Here is a 23,323-nt window from a genome sequence, read left to right on the forward strand (position 1 = left end):
GTTACATTGTGAGCCAGATGCAACGGAATTCTGTTCAAATATGCACTCGTCTAGTGTGTGGTTTTGAATGACAAAGTAATATTCATTCATTATATGCATCTGACATCCTACAATTTCTTGCAAGACAGTATCAAAACCCTCTGCATGCAGTCCTCGCTCATCCTCCCTGGTATAAATTATCCTTCACTCAATGTGCGTGTTGTTCAAGGGACTACACACAAATCTGACATATAACACAGGTCTTGTCATATCTGGGGTGCCGGCTATAAGACCAGGATTCTTGGACAGAATGAGCAGCAACCTACGGCTTGTGAAAAAGCTTGGAACTTTTCAGTGGCATGAATATGGGTATACTATGGGAATAGAGTGAGTTTGGATGTGGATAAAAAAGGTACAAAGGACAAATGAAAGATTGCATACCCTCCATTCATTTATTTGTAGCTTTTAATATCTCTGTTTCCCTCTCCCATGACTCTGATTCTGAAGAAGGGTCTCGACCCAAAACGTCACCCGTATCTTTTCTCCAGTGATGCTGTCTGACCCGCAGAGTTACTCCAGCATTTTATGTCTATCTTGTTTTAATGTAATTATTACATTACAACTAACTGGATTAAGAAAACCGTAGAATCAACTATACTGCTGATCTCCACCCGAGGCACATTAAAGAACCAGAGGTGTTTTTATAATACAGCAATTTTGTGTTCAATATTATTGTAGAACCTTGAGTGGATGCACAACCCTAATTTCAGCTGCCAGGAGATTTTAAGATAAATAGCAAAAATTGTGAGTATGGGAATTTAAAAAAAAATTGGCAAGCTAAGATTTGGATTGTTTAAAATGCTAGTAAAGTGAATTTAACAGTAATGGAATTGGGTATATATTTTACGGCACTATTATCCATTTGAACTCTTCTTTGAAAGAGATAGCACTGAAGCAATTGGATGAATGGGCTCCTAAGCCATATGACGAATTCCAATTTTTTTTACCATCATAATTGATGTTCGCAAAGATGAGGTATTCCGCACAGTGCAACTATGTTTATTTCAAAAATACCTTGACAACTTCCGAATTAAACTGTCTTCTGACATTATACATGAAATACAATTTATATGAAGTAAAATTCTTGTTTTCTTCCTCATTCTTCCATGTGCACATCTCTGGTTGAGAAACAATCAATTCCAAGTTTCTTCAAATGAAGCTCCACAAATTGAACAAAAGGCTATGTAAGTATTACCGTATACATTCATCACAGGGAGACAAAGTACAAGGATACAAGAGAGAGAGAGGGTATGAAGGGGAAAAAAACATTTTCATATCCTAACATTCTAGGATATTGTTTCACAATTCTATAGTGGTTCCAGGGCAACCTCAAAATAACAGACTACCATGTTCTTTATAAGCCCAGTTGCGCTACTTTGCAAAAGGGGCATCTGCGGACCATGCCCACAACTTTTACAGTTACTGCAAGAGTATTGATAAACCTCCAGAAGATGTCAGTGAAGTAAAAGATATTTTAAACAGGTTGAATTTCAAAATTCCCAGGTTTAACTAGGTGAGAAATGGCTGCTCACCGAATAGAATTCTACTGTGAATCTCAGAATGAATGTTCTCCATGTTGGCTTATAAAATTCTCATCCAATTTCCATCAAGTATATTTCAGCTCTCCAAAAACTACTAACTCTTGCATGGCTAGCTCAATACCATCAGCTCTTTGTTAGTCTGCACATACAAGCCTAGCTACATCAGAATTAAGGACACAACAATCCAGTTGAATCCTTCCAGAAACAACGAACTAGAAATTATAATTAGGGTGGTATGTGGGTGTCCGAGCCCAAAATCTGAACTATTTATATTTAATTTTGATCTCAGCTAATGTCAATGCAATGCAGATGGGTAATAAATCTGAAACAACTGACCATCTTCACTAAATGCTATCATATGCAGCAGGATAAGTCCTACAAAAAATTAAATCAAGCTATAAACTTTATGATCTCCTTGCATCACTCAGATGAGAACAGATATGCCTCAACTAAGGCAATGCTGAAGGGTGTTTCAATATAGCAATGCCCAAATTCTGAAATTTCAGCTAATTTCTATATTTTTTCCCCCAACTATCTTTTCACGATTAAAATATCCATCTACATGTTCCCTCAGAAATATCTGCATAGCAGATACTGAAAAGTGAAAAGGGGCCAATTGTCAGATTAAACAGACCATTTTATATTGAGTTACACCAGCAGAACATCCAGTTACATGCAAGTAATGACAAGAGAACTGAACACTGATTTGCTGGTCCAAATTCTTGGTGTAATCCAATAAAATGCAGTTGCAAGGGAATGTGTTTACTCATATTTAATTAGGAGCCACTTTACTAATTACTGTACAGCTATAGAGTGTCCTCAACCAAGAATTATAATCAATGCAATAACATCTCTAACATAATGCAGCAATCAAGAGACACTTATGGGATATTTGTCCACTATTACAGAACTAAAGAATTATTTTACAGCATTGCATAAAAGGAAATGATTAAACAGCACGGAATGAAGTTTAACATAAAGCAAAATATTGGAATCTTTGTACATGAATTTCAAGCTGGTCAATAAAATTAGTTATTCTTCTATATATTATCATAACATATTATTCAAGGCTTCATGAAGATCTTAATCAGTCTTTTTGTCTGAAGTATCTGATAATTCTTGTGTGTTGATGCCATCTGTAGCTTTGTTAATGCAATCCCCATCTCCCTTCATAGATGAATGGTCAGACTAAAGAAAAAGGATATGTGATCAATTATAACAGTATATATCGGTGGCACCTATGGGAAATTAAAACAAGGAACAAGTTTGTCATTTTTCTTCAATCCAAGTTATTGGCAGTCCATTGGAGTTCAGCATCATGGTTCTGTTGACCAGCATTCTGTCTCAGTGACAAGTTTGCATTCAGGATGATGATTCGTATATATCTCAGCTGGCGCTCAGTTGATTTAAGGTGAGACCAACAGCTTACAATGGTCTTTTTCCTTTATCATCGTTACGTTTTTGCATATCTTTCATTTTTGCATATCTCTCCACATCATCGTCTATATCTTTTGTTTCCCTTATTCCTAACTAGTCTGAAGGGTCACAACCTGAAACGCCACCCATTCCTTCTCTCCAGAGATGCTGCCTGTCCTGCTGAGGTACTCCAGCTTTGTGTCTATCTTTGATTTAAGGTGAGATTGGAAATTGTTTGAACACTCGTTTTATTCCCTTTTCTGCCGATAATTTTAGTCCTCTCAGTATTTTCAGTATTGTATGGGATCTCAGATTTTCACAGTAAAGAATGGATGCCGATTGTGTGGAATTAAAAAAAATATTGAAATACTCAAGTTGCAAAAATCCAAAGGGAATTTCACTTTGCCAAACTTTGTTGGAAGAAATACACCCTTACTGTCTTGGACTAAGAACAAAAGCTATTACAGACTCTGCAGCAGAATAGTATTTGGTTCCTTTATTAGTGCCAGCCGATTAATGATTTCGTTCAGTGGTCTGTGAAGCACTGATGATATTATCTGTGCTAAAACTCTACAGATAGCAGCTTCTGAGCTTTGATGTCACATGCTCTCACTTTCTTACGTCTGTTCTTTCTCCCCTGTAATAATCATAACAGAAGAATGAACATTGGATAAAATGCACGTGAAGGAATATGGTGAAAAGCAGCAAGATAACAAAACTGCAGATGATTACATGAATTTTTATTCATCCCCAGCCGGCTTGATATTGTCCCTGAATTCTAATCTGGTACATTTTAATAAACAGATATTAGTGGAACCATGGTATATAGGAATCACACAGGGAAATGTTGAGGTAGATGGTCAGCTAGGGCGAGTTGTGATTAGGCTTGAAGAGCCAGGTGGCTGCTCTTGCTTCTTATGCTCCGTTACACTGGACAATTCTATTATGTTGCAGATTAGTTATTTATAGTTTTCCCCAACACACAATCCAATTAACACGATCATATGAAACCAGGAGATCATATTTCTGATATTGTCTTACAACACAGAAGAAGACCGTCACATTTATGCTAATTCTCAGAACATTCCCCTCAATCCTATTCCTCCGCTTATTTTCCTGGAACCTCAGAGCCGCATGCACAGGAACAAGGACCTCAGCCCACAATGTTGATGATGTACATGAAGTCAAGACAAACTCTTATCTGCCTGCATGTAATCCATATCCCTCCATTCCTCTTAAATGCCACTATATCTGCAATACCCCTGGCAGCACATTCCAGGCACTCACCAGCCTCTGTGTAAAAAACAAACATTTGCCCTGTATGTCGCCATTAAACTTTGCCTCTCTCACCTTAAACCTATGCTCTCTTGTATTTAATATGTTCACTCTGGGAAAAAAGTTCTGACTGTCTACTTTATCTACACCTCTCATAATTTTATGTACTTCTGTCAGGTCGCTCCTCAACCTCCAGTATTCTGAAGAAAACAATCCAAGTCTGTCCAAACACACCATGTACCTACCCATTCAGGCACCATTCTGGTAAACTTCCTCTACAAAGACTCTACATCCTTTATGTAATAGGGCAACCAGAACTGCATGCAATACTCCAAATGCAGCTTAACCAAAGTCCAATTACGCTGCATCACAACGGCCTGACTCTTACACTCAATGCCCTGACTTATGAAGGCAAACATACCACAAGCCTTCTTTACCATTCTATCTGCTTGTGTTGCCACTTTCAGGAGGGATGGATGGACACCAAGATCCCTCTGCACCTCAATGCTGTTCCTGGTCCTGCCATTAATTGTATATTTCCCCCTTTCCATTCGACCGGCCAAAGTGCAACACTTCAAACTTGCTCATATTAAACTATCTGCCGTTCCCACGACTATTTCTGTAGCTGATCTATATCATCGCTGGTAGACACAAAATGCTGGAGGAACTCAGCGGGTCAGACAGCATCTCAGGAGAGAAGGAATGGGTGACGTTTAGGGTGGAGACCCTTCTTCAGACTGAGGATGTCATCGCTTTATGGCTTGACAGCCTTCCTCATAATCCGTGACATCAGCAACCTTGGTGTCTATTAACTTGGTAGCTTACTAACCGACCCATCTATGTTTATATCAAAGTCCTTTATACATAAAATCACAAGCGAAAGAAGTCCCAAAAATGATCCCTGCATAACGCCGGTTTCAAAGGTTACAGACCATCAACCGAAATATTTTCTTTCCACTGCAACCCTCTGTCTTCTTCCACCACAACCCTCTGTCTTCTATCAGTAATTGAATCCATACGACTAAATCACTGTTAATCCCATGCAATTTAATATTCTGGATCAACCTACCATAAGGTACTTTATCAAATGCCATACTGAAATCCATGTAGACAACATCCACCACCTTATCCTCATCGATCACCTTTTTGACCATTCAAACAATCTTGATCAAGTTAGTAGGACATTACCTGCCATGTATAAAGGCCACACAGACTTCCTAATTAACTAATTTTCTTCCAGGTGGGTACAAATACTATCCCAAAGAATTTTCTTCAATAGCTTCTACTGCTGACTTGAGGCCCACCGGCCTGTAATTCCCTGGATTATCTCTAACATCCCACTTAAAACAAAGGAACAACATTAGCTACTCTAAGTCCTCTGGGACCTCACCCACGGCTAGAGAAGACACAAAGATCTTCGTCAAGGTTCCCCCAATCTCCTCTTGCTTCTCTCAATAACCTGGGACAGATGTCACCTGGCTCTGGGAACATATTCATTTTAATGCTCTTCAAGAGTCCCGAAACCTCTTTCCTTAACTCAATCTGTCCTTGCATATTAGTATTCTCCACACTGATATCACTATTCTCCATGTTCTTATTTTCTATTAAATGGCCACCTTTTTCCCGCTAATTCTCCTGCCACCATACTGCACTAGATGACAGCCTGCCTGCATTGAAGCTAGAACCCAAGTTGGCTGTTGCAGCCTCTGCAATGGTCTAGTCAAATTATGCAATAATTAATCAGTCACCTGATATTATAGATCAGAAAGAGAGAAATTGGATTAAAAACATGAACATTGTGCATTTAAAAATCAGTTAATGTTTTATTTATAAAATCTTTAAATAACTACTGTGCAGCTTAACAAAGCGCAATTTTAACCTGTTGCTTGGCCCCGTGCTTCATCATTATATAGGGATGTTTATTTATATGGATACATTGTAATCTTCCCTCCCTTCAACTCTGATTACCATTTTTGTTGAAAGCTTGGACAGTAATTCAATTACCACGTCATAGACCATTAATAAAATGCGCCCCATAATACCCATTTAGAAAGTTCAGCTTTTGCCCATTATTGAAATCTGTAACATACAAGGAAGAATGATGGATGCAAACTAATTTCTCAATAATCTACAGCCACCAAAACAGCTCCACTGGTCTGAATAACCCTCAAAATCAACACATTGCAAAACTGCATAGCAAACCCTCCTGTGCAAAATTGTAAAATGGAATGAAATGCGATATCTGCAAAAACAATTTATAACCATCACCTTAAATGTTCCATTATGTGCTTCAATTTTTGGTGTGGAGGGATCTTCTTTAACAGCTTTAGGCCACAGACGGGAAATAAAAGGGGAGATGAATGGATACACAATAGGCTCCAAGAACTTCTTGTAAACCCACAGTAGGATTGGAATGACGATGCAAGGAATGCAGACCATTGCTATGGATTAAAATATGGAAAAATATTTTTAATTTTTGGAACATGATTAACAGCGCATAATCACATTTCCCTCACATATCTACCATTCCCAACAGCAGAATCATACTTGTCAACCAAATGTTACAATCAACCCCCCAATTTTTCCCATGCTGATTGCATTTTCCCAGAATCAGACAGCATGGAAACAGGCCCTTGGCCAACTGAATCCAAACCAACCATCAAGCAACTATTTACGCCAAGGGCAATTTACAATGATTAATTAATCTACCAACCAGCAATTCTTTGGGATATGGGAGGAAACAGAAGCACGCAAGGACAGTCACCGGAGGATTATGAAACTCCACACAGATTACTGAGGAATTCCGGATTACACCTGAGTCACCAGCGCTGTGAGACAATAATACTGCCAACTGTGACTGTGTGCTTCCTGCTTATTATTTTATTTAGGTACAGTTTGACACTCATTGCTAGATATCCTGTATTTCTCACTTTATCTATTCTTATACACTAATTAAAGTGTCATAATAAAAATGTCAGCAAGCTATTGAGGAATCTAATTGTGTGAAAATCATCACAGGATTATATTTTTTAAAACAGGCACGAAAAGCATAGCCTAAGGAACCACGTCTAGGCTACTTGACCTCACATCAAGCTAAAGACCTTGCCATCTCTTTAGGTCAATGGCACAACAACCATCAGGTGTATCCTGCTTGTGACAAAGCGCACCATTGAATCCAATGCTTTAACTGTATTTTGATTTACAAGGTTCAGGAAGTTGATCTAAAGTGATTTATCATCATCATCATATATATACAGCCGGAAACAGGCCTTTTCAGCCCACCAAGTCCGTGCCGCCCAACGATCCCCGTACATTAACACTATCCTACACCCACTAGGAACAATTTTTACATTTACCCAGCCAATTAACCTACATACCTGTACGTCTGGGAAGTTCAGTGACATCCACTTTCCAAGAACAAGTTTGCAAAAATAGAGCATAAGCATAAATATTTGCCAACTCTGCACTTCCATTTTTAAACAGTTTAGTTTATCGTCATGTGTACAGAAGAACAGTGAAAAGCTTTTGTTTGCATGCTATCCAAGTCAAAGAAAAGACAATATATGATTACAATCAAGCCGTCCACTTTGCACAGTTAAGGGTCAACGTTTAGTACAAGAGAAAGTCTGATGAAAGATAGTTCAAAGGTCACCAGTGAGGTAGATGGGAGATCAGGACCACATTTTTCTCAATTTCCCTAAATGGGTGTGTAATTTTCCATCGGAGAGCATCAGAAATTCCAGCCGATATTGCAACAACACCTAAAATCACGTTTTCCAGTTAATAAAGACCATTGCAATGACATGAGAAAACATTTCTTCACACAGAGAGTGGTAAGTCTGTGGAATCTTCTGCCGCAGAAGGTAGTTGAGGCCAGTGCATTGGCTATATTTAAGAGGGAGTTAGATGTGGCCCTTATAGCTAAAGGGATCAGGGGGTATGGAGAGAAGGCAGGTACAGGTTACTGAGCTGGATGATCAGCCATGATCATATTGGAACGATATAGGAAGGATATTCTTGCTATTGAGGGCGTGCAGCGTAGGTTCACTAGGTTAATTCCCGGAATGGCGGGACTGTCGCATGTTGAAAGGCTGGAGCAATTAGGCTTGTATACACTGGAATTTAGAAGGATGAGGGGGGATCTTATTGAAACATATAAGATAATTAGGGGATTGGACACATTAGAGGCAGGAAACATGTTCCCAATGTTGGGGGAGTCCAGAACAAGGGGCCACAGTTTAAGAATAAGGGGTAGGCCATTTAGAACGGAGATGAGGAAGAACTTTTTCAGTCAGAGAGTGGTGAAGGTGTGGAATTCTCTGCCTCAGAAGGCAGTGGAGGCCAGTTCGTTGGATGCTTTCAAGAGAGAGCTGGATAGAGCTCTTAAGGATAGCGAAGTGAGGGGGTATGGGGAGAAGGCAGGAATGGGGTACTGATTGAGAGTGATCAGCCATGATCGCATTGAATGGCGGTGCTGGCTCGAAGGGCTGAATGGCCTACTCCTGCACCTATTGTCTATTGAATGGCGGTGCAGGCTCGAAGGGCCGAATGGCCTACTCCAGCACCTATTTTCAAGATTACTCTCATGTATGGTATCAACTGCCTGGACAGTAGGCGAAACATTATTTTTCACTGCAACTCAGTACATGTGACAATAATAAACCAATACTGTAAATTGTCAAACATTCCCTCCATTAATTATAAAGAAACAGTTTGAGTGGCATAGAATAGTGGTTATAGGTGATAATGGCACAGTTTATGTAATAATTATGTTGTCACATATTGTACTTTATAAACTATTTCTACAATTTTTAAAACACATTAATGCAAACATAGTTTGCTTTTAGAAATCCAAAATCAGATTTTTCAAAATACAAGAAGACAGTTAAAACTAAAAATATAACTCATTGGAAAAATCAATTTAAGAATATCCAACAACTAAGACACTTCAATTGTATATGGGGAAAACTATCAATGCAATTCTCCTAAAAAGTATTCCACATTTCCAAGATTCTCACATGAATGCTCATTGTTAGAGTGTGATATCTTATATAGCTGTAACATTACATCTCAACTCTTGAACTCAATGTCCCTTCTAATGATGCAAGTTTGCCATATGCCTTAATCACTATCTTGTCTACCTGTATCCTCTCTTTTAGGGAATTCTGTATTTTACTTGTACCACTAGGTCTCTCCGTTCGACAACAGTGAACCACAGAGCACTGTGTATGTCCTGCCTTGGTTCAACTTCCAAAAATGTAGGCACCAAAATCTCCAGCAGAATTTCTTCCCTTGCTTCCCATAATGCTCCAAGGACACACTTGGTCAGGCTCTGATTTATCTACATTTGGTCAAGATTTATCTACGTCTATTCACCTCCAGACCACCAACCGTTTCTCTTTCATAATATCAATCTGTTTCACAACATCATTCTTCTCTTCCCCGAATTCCCTTGCTTCCACAATGTTCTCCATAGTAAAAATAAACAGGAAGTATTCATTTAAGACGTCGCCCATCTCCAATGGCTCTAGAGACTAGCTGGGATTCTTAAGAGGGGGACATGTTTTTTTTGTTGATTTTTACTGCCTAGATTCGAGATACTGCCTAGATTTTTACTGCCTAGACGACTAGATTCACTGATAGTTGTTACCACAGCGGGCTGAAAATATCATGACATCTTAAAACGTTTCCTTAAAAAGATTCCAACCAATACAATTTCTTCCAAGAGATGCGGGATCGTCGCAATAAATTATCTTGCTGCAATTTCTACTTCAAAGTCTGTAAGTGCGAAGTACAGGACTGCGCACAGTGAGGACCAGGGTCAAAGCTGAGAGTCCGATTTGCCACACAACGCCATCCCTCTCTCCTCTGGCTCTGCCTCTGCCGGCCTCCATCCTTCTCCCCCACCTCGGCCGGGCAAAAATAGTACAACACCCGAGACTCAGAAAGCCGAGGACTCACCGCCAAAAGCTCGAGGCCCTGATCACCTTCGCGGCCCACTTACTTCCTCAGGGATGCCGGCCCAGCCAACTCGCACCCAGTCCGTCCGTCCGTCCGCCCGCCCGGCCGTGTCGTCCACACGGGGCTGCTCCCTCCCAGCGGCTGCTTGTGACCCAATGCGCTCCGTCGCCGTCACCGTCGCCAAGTGGTTCGTCAGCGGCCGCGCCCTGGATGCGCCGCTGGGCTGCGCCTCCCCATGAACGTCATAGAGAACTTGCCCAACACTTGCCTGCTTACCTGCACAGCTCCGGCCGTGATACAAGTCAAGTGTGTTTTATTGTCATACTAGAGCAAGTGGACCCGTTGGGCCCAAACCTCTCCTGCATTGGTGCAGGACCCTGTCCTCCCCAACTCCCCTCTCTCATCAACTCCCTCCTCAACTCCCCCTCTCCCCTTCCCTCCCTCCTTAACTCCCCCTCCTCAACTTCCCCCTCCCCTTAAACTTAAAAATGTGAATAACTTTAAAAATATAACACCGATTTCAATAAAACTACTAGCAATATCACTAATGTGACAATGGTGAGTAAGGTGGGCCTAAAATTGTCGCGCTGTCGTGTACCGTTTTGGCTGAAGTTCAGGCACAAACAAGATAACAAACGAGGGTTTTGGTATAGATGTCCCAGATAAATTAAATGGATGACAAATAAAGATATCTTGAATAGAACAATGACATTCTTACTTGCTACAGCACAACAGAATATGTAAACACAATACAATGTAAACAATATGATAAACGAGAGAAAAAAAAGTTCAGTGTGTATAGATACACACACATGCTCAAAAAACAAACAAAAGTAGTACAATAATAATAATGTCTATTGAAGTTCAGAGCTTATTTGAGGTTGAGGTTCTTCCGTCTGAAGAAGGATCTCGACCCGAAACGCCACCCATTCCTTCTCTCCTGAGATGCTGCCTGACTTGCTGAGTCATACCAGCATTTTGTGAATAAATACCTTCGATTTGTACCAGCATCTGCAGTTAATTTCTTATACTACTTATTTGAAGTTGTAGTGTTTAATAACCTGGTGGCTGTTGGGAAGAAGCTGTTCCTAAACCTGGACATTAGTTTTAAGGCTCCTGTACCTTCTTCCTGACGGCAGTGGTGAAATGAGTGTGTGGCCAGGATGGTGTGAGTCTCTGATGATGCTGGCTGCCTTTTTGAGGCAACGACTCTGATAAATCCCTTCGATGGTGGGGAGGCAGAGCCAGTGATGGACTGGACAGTGTTCACCCAAATTGCCCACACAGGCCAACATGTCCCAGCTACATTAGTTCCACATGCCTGCATTTAGTCCAAAACCCTCCAAACCTGTCATATCTATGTAGTGTAGGAAGGAACAGTAGCTATTGGTTTAAACTGAAGATAGATGCAAAATGCTGGAGTAACTCAGCAGGACAGGCAACATTTCTGGAAAGGCAGCATTTCTGGAAAGAAGAAATGGATGACGTTTTGGGTCGAGACCCTTCTTCAGACTGAAGAAACATCACCCATTCCTTCTCTCATGAGATGCTGCCTGTTTTGGTTCTTGGTCCTCCAAAATATTCCAAATGGAATTTAAACTGGAGGTGGCAGAGTATGGACTTAAGCAAGAAGGGCTTCTTGGAGAAGAGAACTGCCTTAAATGTAGTTGCGTCTGGTTGAGTAACTAGTAGGGTGAAGACTATTCCATGCTTTTGTTATGCGAGGGAAGAATTAATTGCTATACACATCTGTCTTGATAGCTGGTATCTCAAATTGAATCGAATGTCCTTGTCTGCTCCTGATAGGTTTGGTGTAGATGAGGTCATCTATGTTGAGCTGACCATTTAACATTTTGTAAAAACAGGTCAAACGGTCCTGCTGTTGCTCTAGCATTTTGTGTCTATCCATGTGCTTGTCTAACTGTCTTAAACTTTGGAATAGTCCCAGCCTCAACTACACCCTCTGGCAGCTTGTTCCATACACCCACCATCCTTTGTGTGAAGTTTATTATTGTCATGTGTACCAAGATAGTGAAAGGCTTTTGTTGCCTGATATCCAGTCAGCAGAAAGACAACACATTTATTTCTAAACCTATCCTATCCATGTCTAAATGTTTCCTAAATGTTGTGATAGACCTGCGTCAACTACGTCCTCCGGCAGCTCGTTCCATACATCACCACCCTTTGTGTGAAAAAGTTACCCCTCACATTCCTATTCAAACTTTCCCCCATCACCTTAAACCTATGTCCGTTGGTTCTTGATCCCCTTATTCTGAGTAACAAGCTCTGCGCGTCTACCCAATATATTCCTCATAATTTTGTACACCTCTATAAGATCACCCTTCATCCTCCTGCGCTCCAAGGAATATAGTCCTAGCCTGCTCAACTTCTCCCTATAGCTCAGGCCTTCGAGTCCTGGCAACATCCTTGTAAATCTTCTTTGCATCTTTCCTATAACATGGTGGCCAGAACTGAATAAATGTGGCCACACTAATGTTTTATATAATTTTAACGTGACCTCCCAACCTCTGTACTCAACACCAATGTGGCAAAACCCCCTTTTGACCACCCATATCTACCCATGGTGCCACTTTCAACAAACTTTGTACCTGAAATCCTGATTCCTCTGCTCCACACTTCCGAGTCCCACCTCTCAGTGTAGTTCCTCCAGTGTTTTTACCATGGGAACTGGTTTCTGTAGCCAATTCCTTCTTAATCCAACATATTCTTGTAAACCTCCTCTGCACAATGAATATTAATGGGGAAAGCTACTGTGTAATACCTTTTTTAATAAATGCACAAGCTTAAACTAAATAAGCAGTAGGCCATTACCTTCCACCCATTTAATATAGATCAGTACAGCACAGGAACAAGTGGCCCACAATATCTGTGTCAAACATGATACCAATACCTACTTTTATCTGTGTGCATTATTTTTGTATTCCTCCTCTGCACCCTTTCAAAAGGCTCCACATCCTTCCTGTAATGGGGCAACCAGAAGTGCACACAATACTCCAAAAGTGGTTTAACCGAAGTCCTATATCGAGTAGCATCTGTGGAGGGAAAGTTCACCCACCAATGGCAACATCGTGATATGCAAGTTATTTCCCAAAGGAACTGTTTAATTCTTCGAAATTTCAAAAATATAATTCATTTCTTTAGTCATGTGATAGAAAACCCCTCTTACTCTGTGGTGAGCTGATCCTCCCCCCCCACAAACATTGTTGACGTCTCAAATTCCATTGATCTATTTTTCATGCTTCTGCTCTCATTAGTCTTTGCAATTTCCACATTACATAGCCACTCTTCACCTTTCAGTACTGAAAGTAACCATACTCTGACTTCAACTACCTCTTCCGTCATCAAATCTGAATATTGTCATGCAATTGCTGGACATGCAACACCCATCCCCTTACCTTTTCCCTTCACACCACCCAGGGACCCAAACTGTTCTCTGCAGCGAAGCAGCAATTCACTTACATACATTACCAACGATCTGTCTGGACCAACCGCATTCAAGTGATTGCCAAGGCAGCACACCATCGCCTTGACTTTAAGTAAATTCAGCCTTTCTCCAGTGACTCTTACAAACTTCTAGATGTACCATAGAAAGCACACCCTCCAAGTTAAAGGGGCAGCCATGGGCACCCGCATGAACCCCAGCTTTGCCTGCCTTTTTGTCAGTTATGTCAACAGTCCTCGTTTCATGTGTACATTGGCCTTATACCCCAACCCTTTCTCCTCTACAGTGATTGCCGCTTACTGCACGCATGCAGTACTTGTGGACTTCATTAACTTCATCACTAACTTCAACCCTGTCCTCAAATGGATCATCTCTGACCTTCTCGCCTTTCCTGATCTGTCTCCAGCACAGGGGACAGACTACCAACCAACATATATTACAAATCCTCCCACCCTGCCTCTTGCAGATACTATTCCCCAATCTCAATTCTTCCATCTTTGTTGCAACTGCTCCCAAGATGACTTTCCATTCTAGGACATCCAAGATGTATTTTCTTTAGTAAACATGAAGTTTACTGGAAGTTATAGGAACAGATGTATGAGACCATGAAGAGATAACAAAGATGAGAAATTTAGAAACGGTACAATCATCCAAGGAAATCTAGACAGTTGAGGCATAAACATTGGAGTCACACCAATAGTTCCAATAGTTTTATTATATACAGAACTAGTAAAATCTAATCCCGTGCCATGAGCTTTTGCTTCTTCAGCTTCTTCTGAGAAACCTGCAAAACAATTGTGGAACATTATCCAAGTGTTACGTGGTGCCTAAATCCAAAATAAATGATACGCAAATGAGCCAGCACATGGACTATTCAAATCAAGACTCGTAATCCATTGAAAAGGACCCCAATTTATCACGCAGCATTAAAATCTACATATCATTGATTGGAAAAATACAACGATTCAAATGTTAAAATAAAACCATATAAAAATAAAATCTGTAGCTATTCAGATCATATCTGTTCACATGGTTAATATCTGAAGAATGCCGCATGATGGTTATGACAGCAATCAGTTACTAATCACACACAATCATTTCATAAGTAAATTTACAAATCATTACCCGGGGCTCAGAGGTAAAATTTAAATCCAATTATTCTACGCACAAAAATGGCAAGAACAATACATCACCTTTTTCTTCTGAACAACCTCCTCCTCTGGTTTTGGAACAATTTGCTCCTTTTCAGTGAGGATCATTTCTATGTGGCAAGGTGAGCTCATGTATGGGTTGATACGACCATGGGCACGGTATGTCCGCCGGCGCATTTTAGGAGCCTTGTTCACTTGAATGTGCTCAATCACGAGGGAATCCACATCCAGACCCTGAGGGGGAAAAAAGGCTGCTATTATTTTAAATACCCTTTGCCTACAATTTAACCAATAGGAATGGAAACTAATCAACTGGTCGCAATGCACTAAACCTGCACGCATAAACCTCCAAATTATAGCAGAGATATAATTCAAGTGCAAATTTATTAACTGATAAAAGAGGAACAATGGCATCTATTTCAGAAGACTTACTAATATTTCTTAAATATTGCCTGTTTTGAGATGTAGAGAAATTTGAATATATTTATGCACAAATACACCTAATTTTATAGCTTCACCTGGCAGCTCATTCTACATATGGGCTACTACTTAAAACTATCTAAGGTATCACAAAATGCTGGAGTAACTCAGCAGGTCAGGCAGCATCTAGGAGAGAAGGAATGGGTGACGTTTCGGGTTGAGACCCTTCTTCAGACTGATGTCGGGGGGGTGGACAAAGAAAGGATATAGGTGCAGACAGGAAGACCGTGGGAGAACTGGGAAGGGGAAGAGAGGGACAGAGGAACTATCTAAAGCCAGATAAGTCAATGTTCATACCGCTGGGCTGTAAGCTGCCCAAGCAAAATATGAGGTGCTGTTCCTCCAATTTCCGGTGGGCCTCACTATGACACTGGAGGAGGCCCATGGCAGAAAGGTCAGCCTGGGAGTGGGAGGTGAAGTGCTGAGCCACCGGGAGATCAGGTTGGTTAAGGCGGACTGTGTGAAGGTGTTGAGCGAAACGATCACCGAGCCGGCGTTTGGTCTTGCCGATGTAGAGAAGTTTACATCTATAACAGCGGATAAAATAGATGAGGTTGGAGGAGGTGCGGGTGAACCTCAGTCTCATCTGGAAAGACTGTTTGGGTCCCCCTCGACTCCATCCAAGGACCCAATGCTGCAGATGAGACAGAGGTTCACCTGCACCTCCTCCAACCTCATCTATTGTATCCGCTGTTCCAGATGTAAACTTCTCTACATCGGCAAGACCAAATGCCGGCTCGGTGATCGTTTCGCTCAACACCTTCACTCAGTCCGCCTTAACCAACCTGATCTCCCGGTGGCTCAGCACTTCAACTGCCTCCCACTCCCAGTCTGACCTTTTTTACTGTCTCTCGGTACATGTGACAATGATACACCAGACAATTTCATATACTACTCAATGCACCATGGAAAACTATGTTCTCCTTGCCACAGCAAAGAGACAGCTGCTTCTTCAAACTTCTTAAACCACAAAGTTATGTCAGGTGCACGAATGACAATTTCAAACTGATCTCAAAATTTTGTCTCTGCTCCTGTAACCATTTAATAATAATAATATTCATTTATTGTTATTGCAACGAGTACAACAAAATTAAAAAATAGCCAATCCTGACGGTGCGTAAAAACATATATGCAATAAATGCAAAAACAAATAAATACAATTATATTAAGTACAAAAGATTTTTTAACAGTGTTGCCTAGTGCAGAAGGTAGTGTTCAGTTCTCGTATGGCCCTGGGGTAAAAACTGTTCTTAAGTCTGTTTGTTCGGGATTTGATTGACCTGAAACGTCGACCAGAGGGCAGATGAACAAACAGACGGTGGCCGGGGTGGGATGGATCTTTTATTATTTTGCCTGCTCTACTGAGGCAGCGTAGGCTGAACAGGTGCTCCAGGGAGGGCAGTGAGCAGCCGATGATCTTCTGGGCCGTCGTGATGACCCTCTGAAGGGCCTTCCTGTCCTTTTCTGAGCAGCTGGCATACCATGTGGTTATACAGTATGCCAGCACACTCTCGATGGAGCAGCGATAGAAGGACATCATGAGCTTCTCCTGCAGGTTGGTTTTCCTGAGGATCCTCAGGAAGTGGAGTCTCTGCTGTGCCTTCTTTACTGTGGTGATGGTGTTGGTAGACCAGGTAAGATCCTCTGCGATGTGCGTACCCAGGAACCTGAAAGCGGGTACCCCTTTCACACAGACCCCATTGATGTAGAGTGGGTCGTATTCTACACTGGTTTTCCTGAAGTCAATTATAAGTTCCTTTGTTTTGGAGGAGTTCAGGACAAGATTGTTCACTGAACACCATGCTGCCAGCCTTTGGATTTCATCCCTATAGGCTGTCTCATCTCCTCCTGAGATGTCCAACCACAGTCGTGTCATCCGCGAACTTGATGATGGGATGGGTGGGGGCGCAGTCGTGAGTGTAGAGGAAGTAAAGGATGGGGCTCAACACACAGCCCTGTGGTGAGCCGGTGCTCAGTGTAATGGTGGAGGAGAGGTGAGGGCCTATTTTGACGGTCTGGGGGCGGTTGGTCAGGAAGTCCTTGATCCATTGCAGATGGTTTGGGAAAATCCAAGGTCAGAAAGTTTGGTGACCAGTCTGCTCGGGATGACCGTGTTAAAGGCAGAGCTGAAGTCGAGGAAGAGCATCCTCACATAGCTCCCCTGGTGTTCAAGGTGGGTCTATGTCAAGGACAGTCAGAACAAGAATACATTTTGTTCATTATATTTATAAATGCATTAACTGCAGGATATATCATACGGTTATGCCCTTTGGGCACTAGTTTTAAGCGATTAGTCTTTAAAAAACAACAGCAGTATCAGCCATAAACAATTGAGCTTTGATTAAAAAAAATATGGATGACAATAAAAGAAACAGTGCAAGATAATAAAATGTGGTCACTCAGAACTTTTACATTGTTTTCATGTATAATCCAAAGGTGTCCTAAGATGGTCATCACTGTAACCACATTTTAAATTATAGATGTTAAGTGCTCTTCAAGAGCAACAAAACATCCAACCGCCAGGACAATTTTAATCCAATTAACCAAAACTTCAATGAAATTCTCAACTGATTCCACTTCCTTTTTAAGTTTCAAGGCCAAAACTGTTTGCAGAAGTGAATATTCCCCACCTTTAGTTCAGCATTGCTCTCTGCATTCTTCAGCATATGCAGTAGGAACTCTGCACTCTTTTTAGGCCAACGTCCTTGTGTCCAGCCCCATGCCTTAGCCTATTGCAAACAATAACTTCATGTTAGTATGATTTCTTTTCACCTTGTCTTTTGTTTCAGCTACGTTATCCTTAATTTCTGGACAAAATCTAGTGCTATTCATAGTCTAAACCGTATTTAAGATAATTAAGAAACAGTGAATATGTATACCATTATAAGTCACCAAACCGTCTATTTTAACATTTAAATTAAATCTTAAAAGATGGTTTTGGCAAAGCATTCAATGAACTATCAATTAATATTTTTTCACATCCCCTTAAAATGTGGAAGCTCAGAAAAATATTTGCTTTCATTATTACTCCAAAGGTGTCCTAAGATTGTCATCACTGCAGCCACATTTGAAAGGAACACAAAAGCTATTGGTATACATCCAGTAAGTACAGCAGAGTCCATGTAATAAATGCACTGTCAGCAATTGAGAATTTAAAAAACATAGCAGGCCAAATGTCACCTGCAGATTGCAAATCCGTTGATATATTGTCCCCTGTACAGGAAGTTCTGTCACAGGACAATTCTCATCTCAGAATTTAATCAAGCATATTAATATGGTCCACAAAGGCTGGATTATATTTGCACAATCAACATCACTATCAAGTTCTAAACGTTACCTGAAATATTCTCTGTTTTAAAAATACAACAGGTCATAAATTTACATTTGCAATTCATTGTATTAAACTCACTTGAGCACACCTGCCAACTCCTCCATTGTAGCGCCGGAAAGGGACACATTGCCTCTTGATTACAACGTCCTTCAGGAACTTGGTTGCCTTACGAATGTGCATGCCTTTGATGGTCTGAGCAGTTTCACGAGTATTCTAGGACCAGAACATCTTCGGTTATATTAGTCAACCTATACCCATTGCTTCTGTCATACTGCCAATCTTAATGTGGTCACTCAGAATAGTCTTATTATTTCACAGCTATTCAAAAGGTGTCCTAAGATGGTCATCACAATAATCAAATTCTGGCAGACAAGCACTCTCCTTGCTCAACGATTAATAAAAAAGGTCCAAAAACAGAATTATTTTGCATAGCAAAATGATGCAACGTCGCACGGATATTCTCAAATATAGTCATACAGCAAAAAATCAGATCCCTTTTGGCTCAATTCACCCGATGCCCTCTGAGCATGTCCCATTTGCCTAGATTTCACCTACAACCCTCTAATCATTTCTTACCCACAAATATCTCTAAATTACTATAATTATACTCACCTATTACTTCCTAAGGGAACTTGTTCCATATACTCATCCTTTACCCCAAGTCATCCATGCCAACCAAGTTGCCTAACCAAGCTAGCCCCCCTTGCCTGTGCCTGGCCCATATGCCTCCAAACCATTCCCACCCATGTATCTGTTCAAATGTCTTTTAAACGTTATAATTGCACCCTCCGCTGCCAGCATGTTCCACATACCCATCATTCTGTGTGGAAAATCACGTCCTGTCCCACAAGCCCCCTTTAAATCGGTCCCTTCTCATCTTAAACTATGCCCTCTAGGTTCAGATACCCCTATCCTTGGTAAATTACAATAATGACCTATCAAGCCCTCCAGTCCCAACAGTGTCCTTGTGATTGTGTAGGAAAGAACTGCAGATACTGGTTTAAACCGAAGATAGACACAAATTGCTGGTGTAACTTAGCGGGACAGACAGCATCTCTGGAGAAGAAATGGGCGACGTTGCAGGTCAAGACCCATCTCCAAACCTGCCTCGACCCAAAACGTCACCCATTCCTTCTCTCCAGAGATGATGCCTGTCCCGCTGAATTACTTCAGCATTTTGTGCCATGTCCTTGTGACTATTTTCTGAACCATTTAGCTTAATTACATCTTAATCTAGCTTAATGTACAGAATGGGAAAAGAATGACAATGTTCCAGGTGTGGTCTCACTAACATCTTGCACAGCTGCAACATGACAATCGAACGGTTTTACTCAATGTCCCGTTCAAAAGAGACAAGCGTATGATACACCTAACCATGTTTATCTTAGTCAATTTTTAGAAAACAAAACTATTTGCACCTCATCTGTACCCATGAATCTCTTTTCTACAACACCCCTCAAGGCCGCATCATTTACTTTCATGTCATGCCCTGGTTTACTGATCAAAATACACCACTGTACTTGTCAAAGTTAAATTTCATCTGCCAATCCTTTGCCCACACTGACAGTTGATCTATATCCTGTGGCAACGCTAGACTATCTTCATCACACCACTGATTTTGGTGTCACCCACACACTTACTAATCATGCCATCTACATTCTCACCCAAATCTATGGTGAGAATACCATATACATACCAAGATATGTATGTCAAACAACAGGGGACCCAGCACCAAAACCTGTGGTCACAGGCCTCCATTTTGGAGGAAATAAAACCCTCCTCCAACTTCTTCCATCAAGCCAATTTTGTGATTTTGCCTTCTGGACCAGTCTACCACGTGAGACCTTGTCAATAAGAGTTGTTAAAATCCATATTGCTGATAGCGACTGCCCTGCCCACCTCAATCACCACTTTTGACTCAGTTGAGTCACCATTTCCCACACACTAAGCGATACATATTCACCCTTCTCTTAGAATCTCTTCCCCCCCAGTACCTTATGCACACACAACTGATGTCAAGCTCACCAGCCTGCATTTCCTTGACTTTTCCTTAAATATGGATTTTGCAGGACTGGTAAAGTACATTGAAAAACAATTAATTTGTTAAGTGGTCTTATGATGCAAGTCCACAAATTTAACAGTGCTTCAATTTAACCAGGCAATGTATTAATGAGAATGTAACTGGGCTGCGAAAGCATTAACACCTACATCAAGATCAACTCAGATATCCAGTTGCATGGTGTAATACATTACACATAACACAAGCACCATACATTTTCAAAACTTTTGTAATTTTTTTTCACTTAGAGCAACATAAAATTCAAAATGCTTACCTTAAAATGTACTCGCAAGTTGGAACCCCTTGCTTTGCATGCTGTAGAATATACAACAGTCAGTAAACTGGTTGAATTAACACTGATGGCATATTAAAGTTTAAAAGGTAAACTACTTACATTTAGTGGGATTCTCGGGATCCAATGAGTACCGGACCATTTTCAGAGTACTAGAAGTCAAATTAAATGAGATATGGTTAACCAATGTAAATACCAGGTTTAAAAAAAAAGTTGTATGAATTTCAACTGCACACCTATGTTGGAAAGTGGAGATCCTTATACTTTAGAATGACTGTCTTCAAAAGCCCAAGTGTCAAGGCTTGAGGGGGGGGGGTCGCATATTGGAAGCTCAGACACGCATTCTTTTCACGGTTATTCCAAAGGTGTCCTAAGATTGTCATCATTGCAACCACATGTTGGAAAAGCCAGTTTCCAAGAATACACTGTGTTAAGTATAAATTTAAGTGAACGCCAACTTCCGTCATCGTTTTTAACAGGAAGAAAATTGTGTTTTTTTCGCTAAACTGATTTAAACCGTCACAGTTTTGCAATTCCAGCCCTGGTCGTATCAATTCCAGCCCAGCTTCCAGGCATTGCACATTGATGGCCCTATACTGGCAGCCTCGACCAATACAAACCATTCAATGGGAGACACAAGAAACTGCCGATGCTGGAACCTTGAGCAAACAATAATATGCTCAGCTGAAACCATTCAACATCGGAGTGGAGACGAAAAGAAAAACTAAACCGGACGGTAAAAGCGGTAACGTGTAGATTCTGCAGGGCGCCTCCCTCCAGGCGCCGCCATTTTGATGTACACCGGAGGTTTTCAGCCATCGCTATAGTTGCCATTTAAAAACCGACTCGATCACTAATACTGGGCAGATGGCATTGTTTAGCAAACTGAGAGTCATATTTAAGTAAAATTGGAGCATCTCCACTTTCGATGGACAGGATTAGCGGCGGATTGCGTCGCGCCTTTCGCGCCTCTCCGCTACTGACAGACACTCACCGTCGGCCGCCCACAGGGAAAGAGCGACGCAAGGCCGACGGCGGCGCAAGTCACACACTCCCATCGCGAGGCTTCACCAAAGCTACTAGAGGAGCAAGATAGACCACTCGACTCTAAAAACCGTAGTCGGGCATGGGTATATTTCAGCGCCATTTTAGTAGGCAGATTCTGTGTGCTAGACTGGGTAGAACTCTCTGCGATTTCATATAACATATAACAATTACAGCACGGAAACAGGCCAGTTTGGCCCTTCTAGTCCATACCGAACACTTTATCTGACCTAGTCCAATCTACCTGCTCTCAGACCATAACCCTCCAATCCCCTCCCATCCATATACCTATCTAATTCACTCTTAAATAATAAAATCGAGCCTGCCTCCACCACTTCCACCGGAAGCTCATTCCATACAGCCACCACCCTCTGAGTAAAAAAGTTACCCCTCATGTTACCCCTAAACTTTTGTCCCTTAATTCTGAAGTTATGTCCCCTTGTTTGAATCTTCCCCACTCTCAAAGGGAAAAGCTTACCCATGTCAACTCTGTCCGTCCCTCTTAAAAATTTAAAAACCTCTATCAAGTCCCCCCTTAACCTTCTGCGCTCCAAAGAATAAAGACCCAACCTGTTCAATCTCTCTCTGTAGCTTAAGTGCTGAAACCCAGGCAACATTCTAGTAAATGTCCTCTGTACTCTCTCTATTTTGTTTCCTATAATTTGGCGACCAGAACTGCACACCATATTCCAGATTCGGCCTCACCAATGCCTTGTACAATTTTAACATTACGTCCCAACTTCTATATTCGATGCTCTGATTTATAAAGGCAAGCATACCAAACGCCTTCTTCACCACCCTATCCACATGAGATTCCACCTTCAGGGAACAATGCACAGTTATTCCCAGATCCCTCTGTTCCACTGCATTCCTCAATTCCCTACCATTTACCCTGTACGTCCTATTTTGATTTGTCCTACCAAAATGCAGCACCTCACACTTATCAGCATTAAACTCCATCTGCCATCTTTCAGCCCACCCTTCCAAAAGGCCCAAGTCTCTCTGTAGACTTTGAAAATCTACTTCATTATTAACTACACCACCTATCTTAGTATCATCTGCATACTTACTAATCCAATTTGCCACACCATCATCCAGATCATTGATGTAAATGACAAACATTTCGTATACAAAATGTTTGCAAACAATTATTTTTGTTCAACTTCTTGGATAAGTTGATAGTTGACATTTATAACTATTTCTTGAAAAGTTGCTGCTTCGTGATCTTTAAACTTTAGATGTTACTGATTGAATATTTGCACTAGAGATCC

The 23,323-nt window shown here is 41.1% G+C and overlaps 2 protein-coding genes, 1 long non-coding RNA gene and 4 other non-coding genes across 8 annotated transcripts; 1 reads left to right on the forward strand and 6 right to left on the reverse strand.

Annotated features, from left to right (window-relative positions):
* Window positions 1–1,022: 1,022 nt before the first annotated feature.
* c21h18orf32 (chromosome 21 C18orf32 homolog) lies at window positions 1,023–10,506 on the reverse strand. Of its 2 annotated transcripts, none has more exons than XM_078419799.1 (3): window positions 10,276–10,506; window positions 6,540–6,712; window positions 1,023–2,768 (listed from the first exon to the last, which is right to left on the reverse strand). In XM_078419799.1, the coding sequence occupies exons 2-3, from the start codon at window positions 6,708–6,710 to the stop codon at window positions 2,664–2,666; spliced, it is 276 nt and encodes a 91-aa protein (XP_078275925.1). In that variant the 5' UTR covers window positions 6,711–6,712; window positions 10,276–10,506; the 3' UTR covers window positions 1,023–2,663. The 2 variants fall into 2 exon arrangements, with proteins under 2 accessions (XP_078275925.1, XP_078275832.1); XM_078419706.1 differs by having other exon boundaries at window positions 10,233–10,495.
* On the forward strand, window positions 2,763–4,783 carry LOC144604961 (uncharacterized). Its single transcript, XR_013548798.1, has 3 exons — window positions 2,763–2,991; window positions 3,115–3,214; window positions 3,652–4,783. It is a non-coding gene; the product is annotated as an uncharacterized LOC144604961 (long non-coding RNA).
* A 3,884-nt stretch (window positions 10,507–14,390) lies between the features above and the next one.
* On the reverse strand, window positions 14,391–22,034 carry rpl17 (ribosomal protein L17). The gene is made up of 7 exons (XM_078420023.1): window positions 22,003–22,034; window positions 21,111–21,160; window positions 20,991–21,031; window positions 18,736–18,870; window positions 17,957–18,055; window positions 14,889–15,080; window positions 14,391–14,479 (listed from the first exon to the last, which is right to left on the reverse strand). Exons 2-7 carry the CDS (start codon window positions 21,148–21,150, stop codon window positions 14,432–14,434), a joined length of 555 nt encoding a protein of 184 aa, XP_078276149.1. The 5' UTR covers window positions 21,151–21,160; window positions 22,003–22,034; the 3' UTR covers window positions 14,391–14,431.
* LOC144601259 (small nucleolar RNA SNORD58) lies at window positions 17,721–17,788 on the reverse strand. The gene has a single exon (XR_013548278.1). It is a non-coding gene; the product is annotated as a small nucleolar RNA SNORD58 (small nucleolar RNA).
* LOC144601245 (small nucleolar RNA SNORD58) lies at window positions 18,322–18,387 on the reverse strand. The gene has a single exon (XR_013548274.1). It is a non-coding gene; the product is annotated as a small nucleolar RNA SNORD58 (small nucleolar RNA).
* Window positions 18,946–19,012, reverse strand: LOC144601265 (small nucleolar RNA SNORD58). The gene has a single exon (XR_013548280.1). It is a non-coding gene; the product is annotated as a small nucleolar RNA SNORD58 (small nucleolar RNA).
* LOC144601256 (small nucleolar RNA SNORD58) lies at window positions 21,335–21,399 on the reverse strand. Its single transcript, XR_013548276.1, has one exon. It is a non-coding gene; the product is annotated as a small nucleolar RNA SNORD58 (small nucleolar RNA).
* Window positions 22,035–23,323: the final 1,289 nt, after the last annotated feature.

Source organism: Rhinoraja longicauda, chromosome 1 (genome assembly GCF_053455715.1).
Source record: "Rhinoraja longicauda isolate Sanriku21f chromosome 1, sRhiLon1.1, whole genome shotgun sequence".
Lineage (NCBI taxonomy): Eukaryota > Metazoa > Chordata > Chondrichthyes > Rajiformes > Arhynchobatidae > Rhinoraja > Rhinoraja longicauda.